General features: G+C 43.4%; 1 protein-coding gene across 1 annotated transcript in view; it reads right to left on the reverse strand.

Moving 5' to 3' along the window:
- The window catches only part of EXT1 (exostosin glycosyltransferase 1), a gene marked incomplete at its 5' end in the record, with an annotated part of 167,385 nt that overhangs the window by 15,687 nt on the left and 138,296 nt on the right, over positions 1-13,402 (reverse strand). Inside the window, 5 exon segments of the mRNA XM_021389255.1 lie at positions 581-676; positions 1,371-1,489; positions 2,789-2,921; positions 7,849-7,968; positions 11,681-11,788. Of these exon segments, the coding sequence (XP_021244930.1) occupies positions 581-676; positions 1,371-1,489; positions 2,789-2,921; positions 7,849-7,968; positions 11,681-11,788 (576 nt within the window).

Here is a 13,402-nt window from a genome sequence, read left to right on the forward strand (position 1 = left end):
AATTGCAAACAAACAGGTCTGTTGCATAGCAGGAGATGACATGGTGGTTTTATTTCCATGCAAGTGGCCCTTGTCCCTTCCTTTCTTGTTTTGTGATGAGATCCCCTTGCAGACAGAATTATCCTACAGGGCCATGAAAGAAAGTATTTTTCAAAGGTGGGCTAGCACTATTCTCTCTCATCTCTTTCTCTGTTTCTGAGTCTGTAGCTGATCCCCAAGTCTTGCCACTGACTGCTCAGACTCAGTGAATCCAGCTGCATCACCAGTTTCATGCACCTGCAGGGAGGCAGAAATCTCCAGGGACAAGGACAGAACTACCTGCTTTCAGGACCACATTTCAAAATAGGGCCCCACCTGTGAATCTCAGACTCCTGGCATTAATTGCCATGCTGATGGTTTCTGAGAGCGTGGGCCATGTGCATGAAATATGACTCTGTGACCAAGCTGATACAAGGGGCCAAGGAACAGAGAGGAACTGTCACACAGTTGGGAACTACAAAGCTTTCATCAAAGCAGCTGGAAAAATAAATTTGGGTCCCATTGGGACCCATCATCTTTTATGATGCTTCCGTCCACGTACCTTGCTCTCTCCTTCAATGACTATGACAGGCACAGAAGTGGCAGGCCAGCGGTGTTTGGCTGGGAGGGGTTTATCACAATTCCATAAAACAATAATCTGAAAGAGAATATTGGACCACGATCAGACACTTTTGTGGCAATGCAGTCCAAGCCCTACAGATTCAGATCTCCAGATTTTGAATGTCCAGACCAACAAGAATTATACAAATCTGTACAAAAACAACACTTCCTACAGTAATCTCACTCATCCAGACTATATACATCCTCTCAAGTAAATGTAAGCTGGACAAGAACTCAGCAAGACTCAGTTTAAGCCAGGTCATATGGATGTCACTGATTTATTTTGGCCAAAATGCTTGTGATCCTCCATTGTGAGAGGGCGCTCCTACTGAACTCCCTGAGGTTCTTTTAGGTAAGCCAAAATCCTGGCACTGCTGAAACTAAGAGCCAGAGTACGAGGAAAGGTAATCATGTAGGGACTCTTGAGACACAGACATCCTTTCGCAGTTTGCAGCATATGCAGTCCTGATCTTCAAAGAACAGTCATTGTTCTACGTGTCTCATGAAACAAAGGGGTTTCTTTATTGTCTCTGTTCTAACCACATTATACTCAGAACTTTTGTTTCCCATGCATGCAGGTCACAGACACTAGACATCTCAGAGAAAAGAAACATGAGAACTGAAACAAGGGTTTGAAAGTAGACTGAGAAGACCTGAAATCAATAGGCTCTTTTCTCCTGGGACAGTAGTTCTGTCTCCAGTGTGACCGACAGTCAAACAGTGCTGCTTACCTGTGCACAGTACTGGGACTTGGCTACAGCAACCAGGAGTTTCAGCACAGGCTGAGATTGGGAAACCAGAGGAGTTACTGCATGGATAACGGCAGTGAACGTGGGGAGAGGCTTCAGACCTGCAGCAAAGAGATATGTGTTCAGTAAAGACAAAATTGCTCCATTTAGTAGAGATTAAAGGACTTGGAGATGGTAAAACAACCTGTGCTTAATGCAAACCTTGCCAAATCTTTTAGGCCATCTCCGTAAGTCATGGACACTAGCCCCAGACACTTCAGAGGTGACACTTCACTTTAACTCCCAGATCCTCTGAAATACCTGACTCCAATACAATTACTGCCTTCTCTTATTATTTCCATAGATGTCCTGTGATCTCTTTCCTTCATCCAGTTTGCCCCACAGGTAATACCTAGTTTGCTCAGCTGAATTTCTTTCTTGACACCAGCTTCCTGGTTTTGCTGCCTGGCTCTGGATGCATGACATTTCCAGGTACAGGTACATCCCCGATTTCCAGAATTGTGTTCCATTTCCTCAGTTCCCTTACTGTCTCTGCAAGGCCTTTGCTCTTTCTGGATCAATCCCCATCCACGTGCATCTTCAGTTACCTCCTGAGCTGATAATTCTGTTTCCATCCTTGCCTTTCAATGCTGATATTTTTGTCTTGCTGTGCTTTCCTTTCCTGCCTGAAATAACAGATCGTACTGGCTTCTGCCCTTCATTACTGCTCTCAGTTTTATCTACATTCATCTGTGTGGGGTCATAGTCATTTTTCATTAAAATTCCCACAGAAACCTTCTTCTCCTTCTTTATCATGGTAACTGTGAATTTTTAGCAGGTAGGCAGCACAGATCGACACAAGTGGGATGGCACAGGCTGAGCCAAAAGTGGAAGCAGTCTCATACGCAGGATCACTTCAGACTGCAGGCACATTCCCCCACAGAATTCATCACTGAAGCTCTGCTTCAGAAAAAGCCACGGATCTAACTCCTAGTCATTCCTTCTACTGGAATCCATAAGAGGACACAGAGTATGGAGAATAAATCCATACCAACTATGCACTCCAATTATAAGTGTCATGGGTAAATTACCACTTTTCCAATTTGCCAAGCACAAATAAACAAAGTAAGCAAAAAACTATCCCTCTTATGTCCCCTTGGGCCACAAATAGGTCAGTAACTCAGGCATTAATTACTGGCAACTGAAAAGTATGAAGGAACCCAGTTTTTTTTAAAAACAATATTTGCAAGCGAGAAGCACATGATGCATGTTGATGAGTCAGACATTCCAGTCTGCAGTGAACAGGGAATGGAAACAGAAAGCATCATTAACTAGAAATGAATGGTAAGTCGCCTGGCACATCCTATTCAAGGATCAATGATATTCCAAATACCACTGCAGTGTAGGAAGAGTTCACTCACCGAGATTAGCATAGTAGTAAGGAAAATCTCCCAGATATGAGGAATACTGTGGCAGTACAAATAACCCTCCAGGATGTTTGTTCCATATTAAGCTGTTACGTGATATGTGCTTAAATATTCTGTCCTGAATAATCTGGAAAACAAGAGAGGCAATGACTGTTAAATAGGCTCTAATAGCCACTGGTAGAAGCTTCAGGGACTCCAGATGACTGGAATCATCACTCAGTTTGCAGAAAGCTGAGGCACACAAATTCTGAGACATTCCTGCTTAATCTCTCTCAAAATGACACGGAACCAGTATATTTCAACACCACTCCAGCAGCTCAGGCTTTGTGTAGTAGGCTTCGGAGCACCTCATTAGTCTCTGTGGATGTGGGGACCTTGCCATTCACTGCATTCCGTATTTAAAGTCAATCGTTTCATCTATTGGAGTGAGTTAGTGGTAGTACGCCCGATTAGTGCATTGTCAGTTTTACTATCCAGAACTCACATAAGATAATTATTTTAGGATGGCATTACAAAGCTAGGTATTATTCTGAGATAACAAGAGCATTCAAAACCACAAAGACTTTCAGCAAATCAAGCTGCACTAATTATTCATTTTTGCTTATTATAAAGGGTTATTAGTATTCAGATACATCAATGATTCTACGTCTCAGTTCTGCAACAGCTCCTTGTTGGCTGAAACAGAAAAAGATCTTTTAGCAACTCTACTGTCTATCTTTGTGGAGGGCCACAAACACAGATTCCCAGACTTTTAAGGGCAGACCAGTTTGCTAGGTCATCTACTTTATCATGTGGAATACCACAAGCCACAAAAAAGATACACGGTCATGTAATTAATGTGTATTTATAAAACTAATTGCAGTTACTTCAGATCAGTTGCAACTATGTAAGAACCAGTTTGGTTCTTACACCAACAAGAGCTTTCCCAGACTTGCTGCAAAGGCATAACAACGTTCAGCAGTGAGAAGTTAAAAGTAGACAAATTCAGCAGCCCAACAAGACACAATCTTCTAAGTGCAATCTGCTGTTGGGCCACACGTTCTTACAGATTTGCCTTCCTTTGAAACATGAGAGATTGGCAGGTCTGGCAACAGGATATCGGAAAGGACTGGGGGATGCTGAATGGAGAATCTTCTGCTAAGACAGCTAAGCAAGATTTCCTTGCCTCCTTCTGCAGCTCATCTTCTGGGATCTCCTAAGGAGATTTCATGTAATTGGTGGTTTATGCATTACACAGGGCTCAAATGCCAACAACATGTTGGCTCTCTCCGGTCTTAACCTGGGCTTATTTGAGTGAAAATCTGTGGCTCTGAAGCAAACCTGACCCCTAGGTCCATTCTGGCCTTACAGTCTATGACACTAAAGAAGGTCTATACCTACAGCATAGAAAAAACAAAAGCAAGCAAAAAGACCTCAAATAACAAAAGCCAAAGAAAACCAGATGCTTGAGTTTAAGCAAGCTCAAAATCTCTGCAAGCAGCTGAGTTCAAGGACATTTGGTCAGTACAGAACATGATCAGTCATCTCCCTGGAATTCTTGATTGCTATGAAAAAAAAATAAATATTAAAGCATTAGTTATCTTGTGCTAGACAATCCACTGCTGGTGGCCATGTAAGTACAGTTAACTTGGGGCAAATGTCAGGCATTTGTATGCTTGTCTTGATTTTGCCTACAGTCAACTAGCATTACTAACATGCAGCAATTTGCTGACATGTCTGAGTTAATTTGACTTATTTTTCTGTGGGAATAACAGACTTAATGACCATATTTCCATCACTGACAAGAGCAGATCTGGCTATCTGGAAAGCGAGGTGTATCAGTTGTCAGACCTCCTGCGTGGTGGGGGGAGCGAGGGAAAAAAGACGACGACTGCTGTTTCTCCATCTGCAAGTTATAGCACTGAACAAAGAGAGAACCTAGAAAGTACATATTTTCGAGTGTTTACCATGAAGCCTAAACACTGCAGCTCCTTCCTCCTGTTTTCTCAGAACCGGGGCATAATCAGATAAGGGGAAGTCTGTGAATTTACATGGTCAGGAGGTTTTCACAGACGGCGGAGATTTCCATTGAGCTGGTAGCCAACAAGGCTGCAGGGGAAACACATGGCTCGCATTCAGCTCTGCCTCAGCGCACCCAGAGCGTGAGCAGCTCTAACGCGGAGCAGACCCTGATGCCACGCAGGGTACGCGGCCCTCGGTGCACAGCAGGCATACAGATCTCCCTACCACGGGAGCTGGCCTGCACCATACATCACGGCTCACCAACGGGGATTTATTTATCACAGTCCTGGTCTACATAAGAAATCTAGCTGTCTGCAGTGATAGAGGGGAGAAAAGGCAACTTGGCAGAAAGAGAGCAGAAGTGTATAAAAAACAGATCACATGGGGGATCAATCAATTAGAATTCAGAGTGTGCAGTGTTACCCATATTGCAGGGACAGACAGCAGCTATACAGTGTCTCCAGTGGTGAAACATGACAGGAAGTTTAATAAGAGAAGGAAGGTGTTATGAACTCTATCGAGATCTCCCTTTTTTTTTATTTTTGGAATTCATTAATAATCCAATATTTTTGTCTCTCTCACCTTCACATTTCAAAAAGTTCATATATTGCCTTAATTATTGCTTCTTCCTAATATGCCCCAGCCAAGCACCACACATTTCTTGTATGCCCTTTGCGCTGTCCCCTCCCCCCCTCTCCCTTCCTGCGCAGAGCACGGAGCACACTGCACAGGTACTTAGGTGTGTCTGGGGCTTGTTTCCACAGAAGACCAAGGTGAAACAGTGAAGATTCACTGACATGTGTATGGATGGTGCTGCTGCTGGAGCAGACCCACATGAACACCCACCTCCTAACCCGCACCATGCCCATGGCACCAGGCAGCTCCTCTGTGCCTGCAGAAGAGATTACTGGCCAAACATTTCAAACCTCCCATTTTGGGCTATGAGGCATTTGGCTCAGGTTACTAAATGCTGTGAGAAGGTCAAGGACCTGAACATGTGACCTAATGTTTTCATAGGTGTCCATGATACAAAGCAGAGGGCATCCCTGATATCCTTGTGGACACCTGAGCTGGTGAAGGCTTTTTGCTGCACTGATAACCACTTATCTGGACATGGTACAGCACTGAAGGAAGCTGCTGGTATCACCAGAGCATTCAAACGCCACAGTGTTACAAAAGAAAGTGGATAAAATCAATCAGAAAAAAATAACCTTGCTAGGAACTTGGAACTTGGGTTTTAAAAAGAGGATATATTGCTTGCAGATCTCTGACAGCATGTATCACTCTCAGCTGTTTTATTCCTTTTCTAAGGAAAATTAACTCTGGACAAGTTGAAATGTGAAATGAGTATCTGTTCATATGAACAAAATTCCTTGTAGCTGTCTTTACAAATTCTGAGAATCTTGAATAAAATAAAGCAAAACAAAATAAAAACCTAAAGCCCTCAAAGCAAAACCACCCTTGCAAACAAATGGAAAAACCCAGAAGATAACTTCAACACCAGGTATACATTACTTGGTTCCACTAAATTAAACCTTGCAGGAAGATTTCTGTTTTTCTTTTCCTCTTTTTTGCCTCTAAGCAGGAACTCAGCTTGCTGGATATCCAGCTGCTTGAGCTTTATTACAGGTGTTCCTGTCCCCTGAGCACTTACATGGGCCAACGTTGTAGCTGGTCCAGACAGACCTAAAATCACATCTGTGAGCACTGGAGCATGATGAGATGGATGCCAAGGCCATGGGGGCTGCAGGTGACATCTCTTGGGATCAGCCCAGCATGGGTAGGAGAGGGGCAGTGAGGAGGGCTGTGCAGCCTTCTCCTTCTAGCAATCCCTAATGGGGCGTGTGCAGGGAAGGGGTAGATGGTGGGCACCTGGTTGTCTCTAGGGGTACTTCTTCAAGGGTGAATTAGACTCTGAGAGCCGTCATGCAGTCTTCCAGCTTTGCTAGTCTGATCTTGTTGCGGGCTAATAATTACCACTACTTCATCAGTGCTCATGGGGAGACTTGAGGGTGAAGAGCTGTTTTCATTTGGCAGCATGGATGAAGCCATGCTCTTCTGGGGACAAGGACAGCATGGTGAGGACAACTATGCAACAGGCTCCAAAAATGTTCCCTGGCTGATTTTCTTCACTGGCATAGGAAAATCTAAATGACTGTCTTGCAGCAGCTGGAAGTGAGTCTGCCATGGGCAACCTCCACTGACAAAGCATGGGCAGCAGCACTCCTTCACAGACTGCAGGGAAAAGGAGGCACAGCAGGAAACATGGGGCTTTACAACCCTGCACAAAGAGGGCTGTAACTGAAGAGGAATTAGCCTAAGACAAATGCACTGGCACCTATAAAGCAAGCCACTTTCAGTGGTAACAGCATGTCAAAAATTTTAGTGCAAAACTGCAGAACAATTAGAAGAGAAAACTGCTTTTGAAATTGTAGCCTGGGCTCTACTTCTAAAGAGCCTTTTATCTTTCCCGTGTCCCTTGAATTCAGAAAGGATTCTCTCCACATTCTAGATCATCTGTCTCCCTGTTTAATAGCAGTCTAATTATGATTATTTATTAATATTTTATAGAGGCCTTTCCCTTATCCTGCATGTGAAGATAAAACACATAACTTACGAGCCCCTATTTTCTTTCAGCCAGACCGACAGCCCCATCACAAGACATCAAAATTTTACAAAATGGTCAAGAAGCTTCACAGTCTCTTTTTTCCAAAATGAATTCTAGAAAGATTTCTTTAAGAAACATATCCACTTCCAGTGACAAGGACAGTGATTCGTAAGCCATAAAGCCTTGTGAAGGCAAGATCACACATGACAACTTTTCCATGTGTTAGACAGCTCCCATTCTTCACCGTGTCAGCTCTCTAATGTGGATACCAACAATGAACCAAGTATTTCCTTAGGGAAGAAAACTTATCAAGACACTGAGTGCTTCTCCCAGTGACCAATTGCATGTCATTAAACCCAAGGTCTGATGCCGGCGGAGCACAGGAGCAGCTGGATGGGTACGGAAACCTCGTTGCTCTGCACAATCCCAGACAGCTTTTACTCACCTCTAGTGTAGTCAATACAATCTTCTCAACTGAAGAAAAATAAGCCTCCCACAAGAACTGTGTCTGCTGTCTAAGTGCTAGGATTTTATCCTGATGGATAGACCTGATTGTAGAAGGAATCTGTAATACAAGATGTAATATAGTCAGAAGCTTCAGAAAACAACGCAGTCTCATCAAATTAATATGCTGCTGACAAGCCCTCTCCTCTATTAGCAAGCTGCACAGCTTCAGTGCTCCCATCCAACACGATGTGTGTGCCAACAGTTAGAGCCCTGATGGAGATACAGATGAGACACAGCCCTTTGCAACCTTTGGTACTGGCACACTAGAATATACGATTTTCTTGTTTTTAATTTGCTTTCTCTCAGTTTTTGGTTGTTTCTATGGAAGCAAAAACTCCCTCTCCCCTTCTCTCCCCAGCGTTGCGCTGTGGCACAGTGAGCAGCTCCTCCATAAATCCCTCACGCACAGCTTTTCACGGACTGGCAGTTCAGCAGACAGGAAACTGCAGGACTCTGGGTCCAATGATAATCCCCACTCTCAGAGTATATTAAAGGGATCTGGAATTGCATTTACCACAGCATGGCAATACTAAGTGCCGTGAGGAAAACACAGTGACATCTGAAGCAATACTCCACTTTTGGGGAACATGTGGATCAAATTGCGTTTTGCTCATTGTGGGTAGAAAGAGTAATGTCTCTCACAACACCTGGTATTCACAAGGGAAAACACTGCTTCCTTTTTCCCTTCTCCGTTAAAGCAACATTTTAAGATGCCTTACAAAGAAAACCCTATTTGTCCTGCTGCAGCACCTTGTGATTGAAAAATGGGACTGCTGGCTGGATCAGAAGAGGGCTTCCCTCTTCAGAAGTATTTCCCATCCTCACATCCCTCTTCCGTACTGGAGGGAAGCTAATGAGCATACGTGCCACTGGTTAACTTCTTAGGACCTTGATCACGGCCTCCAGTACGCTACTTTGACAATGCAAATTGACATTATCAAGGGAATTTAACTGCAATTTGCTTCAATTACAAGGGCTACTCACAGCACTGGAAAGGCCTCTAACATATTTTGCACATCTGCACTCATTTCTTCTAGGAATGAGGAGCTGTGCCTTTGCACCTACTCTGTTTGGGATTTCGAATGAGGCCACTCTCGGACAGTCATTTTTCACAGAGCTTTCAACTCAGTCATGAGCTGTAAAAGCACATACCTTGGCTGGGTGATGCTCTTTGCGCATCCCAGCTTACTCTGAAATTTAACTGCAACCCAACACATCCACCCTTTCCTGGTCAAAACACACTTTGCTTATTCCTAAAACATTCTGAGAAGTGGCAACGATCGTTATTTGGTTTCATGTGCTCTTGAATCAAAAAATCTCCTATTAAACATTTTATTTGAGTTGTTAAGAATTTGCATGTAATGAATTTCCACAAGAATCAGAAAATTTTTTACTGCATTGCTTGCATTTGGGTCTGGACAGAGCAACCCAAAAGACCGTGTCTCAACAGCATGCAGTGCCAGATGTGATAATCTTGACTCTGCTGAAGACACTGCTATATACAGTAAAGAATTTGAGCTTCCAAGGGAGTAATGACTGCACACGAGAGGAAATGTTCAGAACATCAAAGGTGGTTCATTCGCCATATTTCCTGTATGTCTTTAGGTAAAACCTGCCCTACAAAAAAGTATTAAAGACAGAAGCCAAACCGAGGCTTTCATACATGTTTTTTATCTATACTGGCTGTCCACAGATACATATTAATCACACCCATGACCATTACCAACAACAATCATACAATCAAAGCCACTTCAGTGATGCAATACAGCATATTTTTCTAAAAAGTTAAGCATTTAATTGCATTATTTCTAACCTCACTTGTGTGTACATACATGTGAGAGCAAGAGAAGAAATCAATACCCATTCACCACCATGCCCTCTGAACGCGAAGGCCGCTCTGCCTGAGAAGGGTACTGCAAGAAGTCAGGGTTTTGCAGACCGGCCTATGCTTGCAGTCCTGCAACGCCAGTGCCAAGGTTAAAAAAAAGCCTTGGTGCCCACCCTCTTGCAACAGCTGGAAAGGAAAATCAGAGCTCCCATTTTAACTGCATTTGCTTATTAGTTATTAATCTACTTGTCCAGATAGACAGGTGGGGAAAATGATGTATTAATACTAATCTGGCAGGATTACACTGGAATTACTAGAACTGGATGACGTCCTAATAAAAGGTCATTTCAGTAGTAAGTTGGGGGAAGGGAACAGCCACCTTGCAAAAATAAATGCAGAAAGGCTGGATTAAATTCTCCTAGTGCTATGATGAGGAGAATATGCAAATAAAAACATCCGAGCTGCTCTAAAACAGGAAATGAAAAACTGTAACATAACAAAAACATTTCCCAGAGCAGACATTCAGGCCCTCTGCCAGCTCTTTAAAAACACTGTTAATAATGGTGCAGTAGCTGTTCAATATGGAAGCAGCTGTGAGGAGAGCGAATGGCATGTTACCGGAAAGCATGAAGATCAGCAAATTATTATCATTTAAAGAGAGAAATAATTTTGCTCAGAAAAAGCCAGGCTGTCCACTGAAGCAAAATTCAAATGTCTTTCTTTCGGTTGCAGCTTGTGTCTCATTAACGACAACAGGCAGCACTTCACAAGGCTTGCTAGGCCAGCTCTTTACAAATATTTACATCTTCAGACAAGTAAGTAAGCATCTAATGAGATTTTTAGAGGTACTTCAATTTCTGGGTGTCAACCCACCTGCACCTCTGAACACTTCTCTCCATAGATGGCAATAGCTTGCCACTTTGGAAATGAGTTAACAACAACAAAACCCTTCTTCTCGTGGGACAAGCCAGTGTGCACTAGCGTGCAGTGTGCTCTGCAAACAGCACACTCTGCCCTAGAGCTGCAAAATCCATTTTTTGTAAAAAGAGTTCTAAATGTCGTCTTGTCCCCATGAATACATTTTCAAGAGGTCAGGAAGAACACCAGTGGCACTGACGCAGAAATGATTACATACAAGACGCGTAGTGGCTATTGCAGATCTCGTAGGTCTCAGCTTTGGGTGGGCAATGGCATTCCAACAAATGCTGCTTTGAGGAAAGCAATCTTTCAAGAGCTTTTCCTAATATCAACTTCTATACACACTTTAAAAAACACAGACTACAGTGTCCACCGGGGAAACAGAAAAAAAAGACCTAGTGGATTTAAAGACAAAAGCAGATGCTAAAGGTAACAGGGCATTTCTAATTTCTCAGCTCGCTTCTGTTCCATGATCTTGGGGAGATTAACAATGAAGCGATGTGGGATTGCTTCAGAAAGAAGTGCTTCATGTTCTGGACATCAGAAAAAGTCAGGATCTCCTTCCCACAAAACCATCAGGTATTAACTCCGGCCTCAGAGATGGCTTTGCTGAGGAGGCCTTCAGGCCTGTCAGCCATTTCGGCAGCACTGGCTGAGCTTCGAGTTCCAGCTCTTTCTGAAGGAGGAGAGCAGGAACTGCCTTCAGCTTCTTCTCCTTCCCCACAGTCCCAGCTCGAGACAGCCCTGCCTGGGAGACGCATCCACCAGCGAAAATGCCAAGCTCTTAGGCAAAATAAAAAAGCCTCCTGCGTTCAAGCATGTGGCCTACTGGCTGCAGTGACATTCAGGTCAGAACACGAATGATGTCATATTAAATGAGTTCATTGCTGGCGTGACACAGACAATCCCTTCATGATAAAAATTCTTTTACAGCTCTGACCTTTTGGATTCATCTTCCTTGTCCGTTTAGGCGGCGGCAGACAACAATCAACTGACCTACTGCCGGTCGCCGTCTTTATCTTACCTGTAATAGCAACCTCTCATCCCCGATGACGGCAGCCTGCTTCCAATCAATCACTTCTGAGAATGGCAGTTCCCATCCATTGCTGAGCATCACGGGCACACAGGCAGCCTGCAAAGAACCACTGCACTCGTTAGTGGGTGTACCCCAGCCCAGCCAACGATTAGCACAAGCCCCATTGCAATTACTGTTTTCTTCATGGGTTCTGCCCAACGCTCATGCGAGGTGGTCAGAAGGCAAGGCAACGAGGCAAGGAAATCAGAGACCATAGTCCATGCTCCCATGGTTTTCCAGTTTGGGTTTATTCAAGCTAAGAAAAAGTAGAGTTGGCATGTAGAGTGGCGTTTTAAATGTGGTGCTTATGCTAACAGCTGAGGCCAAAGCTGTTAAAATTCTGTAAATATAACCCCAGAGGATTTAATACAAACCAACGGCCTTCAACGGATTTGCAAAGAATTGAGCAGGGATCTAGCTCCCTCAAGTTTCATAATACTTTGTGAGACAACCCAACAGAAAATACACATAATATGTAGGCTGTTCCTAAAGTAACACCTCCTATATTTCCATGGAAACTACAACAGATACAAAGAGCACAATAACACTATTTGATAGAACAAATTCTCAGCTACAAAAAACTATTTTTCAGCATAGTCACCATGATCAGCTATGCGTTTTTGCCAGCAGTGAACAAGAGCCTGCATGCCATGCTTCCAAAAATCTACACCAGTGATAACAGTGATACACTGTTATTGTCAGCACTGCTGAAATGCACCAGCCACCGCCTCACTGTGCTTACATCCACTGTTTGGTCTCTATAAATGTTCAGCAAGTGTCGATGAATGCCAGTGGGTGCCATTTTTTTCCACATGGAAAAATTCAATTCCACTCCTTTGCTTCATATGCACTTCCATGTCAGATGCCATTTTGTCAGACTGCCCCTCTGCTGCCATCTGTCACATGGCAACAACATGGAACGGGGTATTGGTGGGAAGGTTCAGCCTCTACCACCGTACCACCAACATCCACCTCTGATGTTGGGGCCCAACATCACAAAATAGGATGTATTGCTTTTGCAGTAGCCCTTGTATTTAATTCCTGAGCACTTCTTCCACTTAGGAGGAGTGAATTCCCCATCCTGCTTGATACCAGCTCTCTGAACAGAAGCAACTGCACAAACAGAACTCATCTTTCATTATCTGCCTATAAAAATAATAATTGCTTTTGGTCTCAATACAAACAAAAAGCATGTAAATTTAGTATCTATTTCTAATCAGTATGGTTTATCTAAATTATTTTATCTTTTACGAGTTGTGTAAATTCCTCTACACTGAGAGCAAGTTTGCAAATATTTGGTAAACACTGCCGTGCTTCCATAAATAAACGATCACCAGGACATTCTGGTTAGCTGGATGACAATGTAAGACCCCAGCAAAAAGCCTGCTGAAGTGATGAAACAACCTATTACCAGAGGATCTGCATCAGCCTGTGCTTTGGTTCATTTTCTTTGGATAAAGCCAAGCTTGTGAGCTCTGAATATGGCCCAGATTGGGGTCTGTCTCCTTATACCTCCTGAAGGATGGCATAAAGGGCAACTTTACAGGCTGCTGTACCTTCCTTTTTAACATATATTACTGAGAGGATCTTAGACTAGCCACATATCTGCATTACAGCAGTACTTACAGTGTGTAAAGAACTGTGATCTTCTGTGAGGAAATGACATTAGTG

Source organism: Numida meleagris, chromosome 2, assembly GCF_002078875.1.
Source record: "Numida meleagris isolate 19003 breed g44 Domestic line chromosome 2, NumMel1.0, whole genome shotgun sequence".
NCBI classification, from domain to species: Eukaryota; Metazoa; Chordata; class Aves; order Galliformes; family Numididae; genus Numida; species Numida meleagris.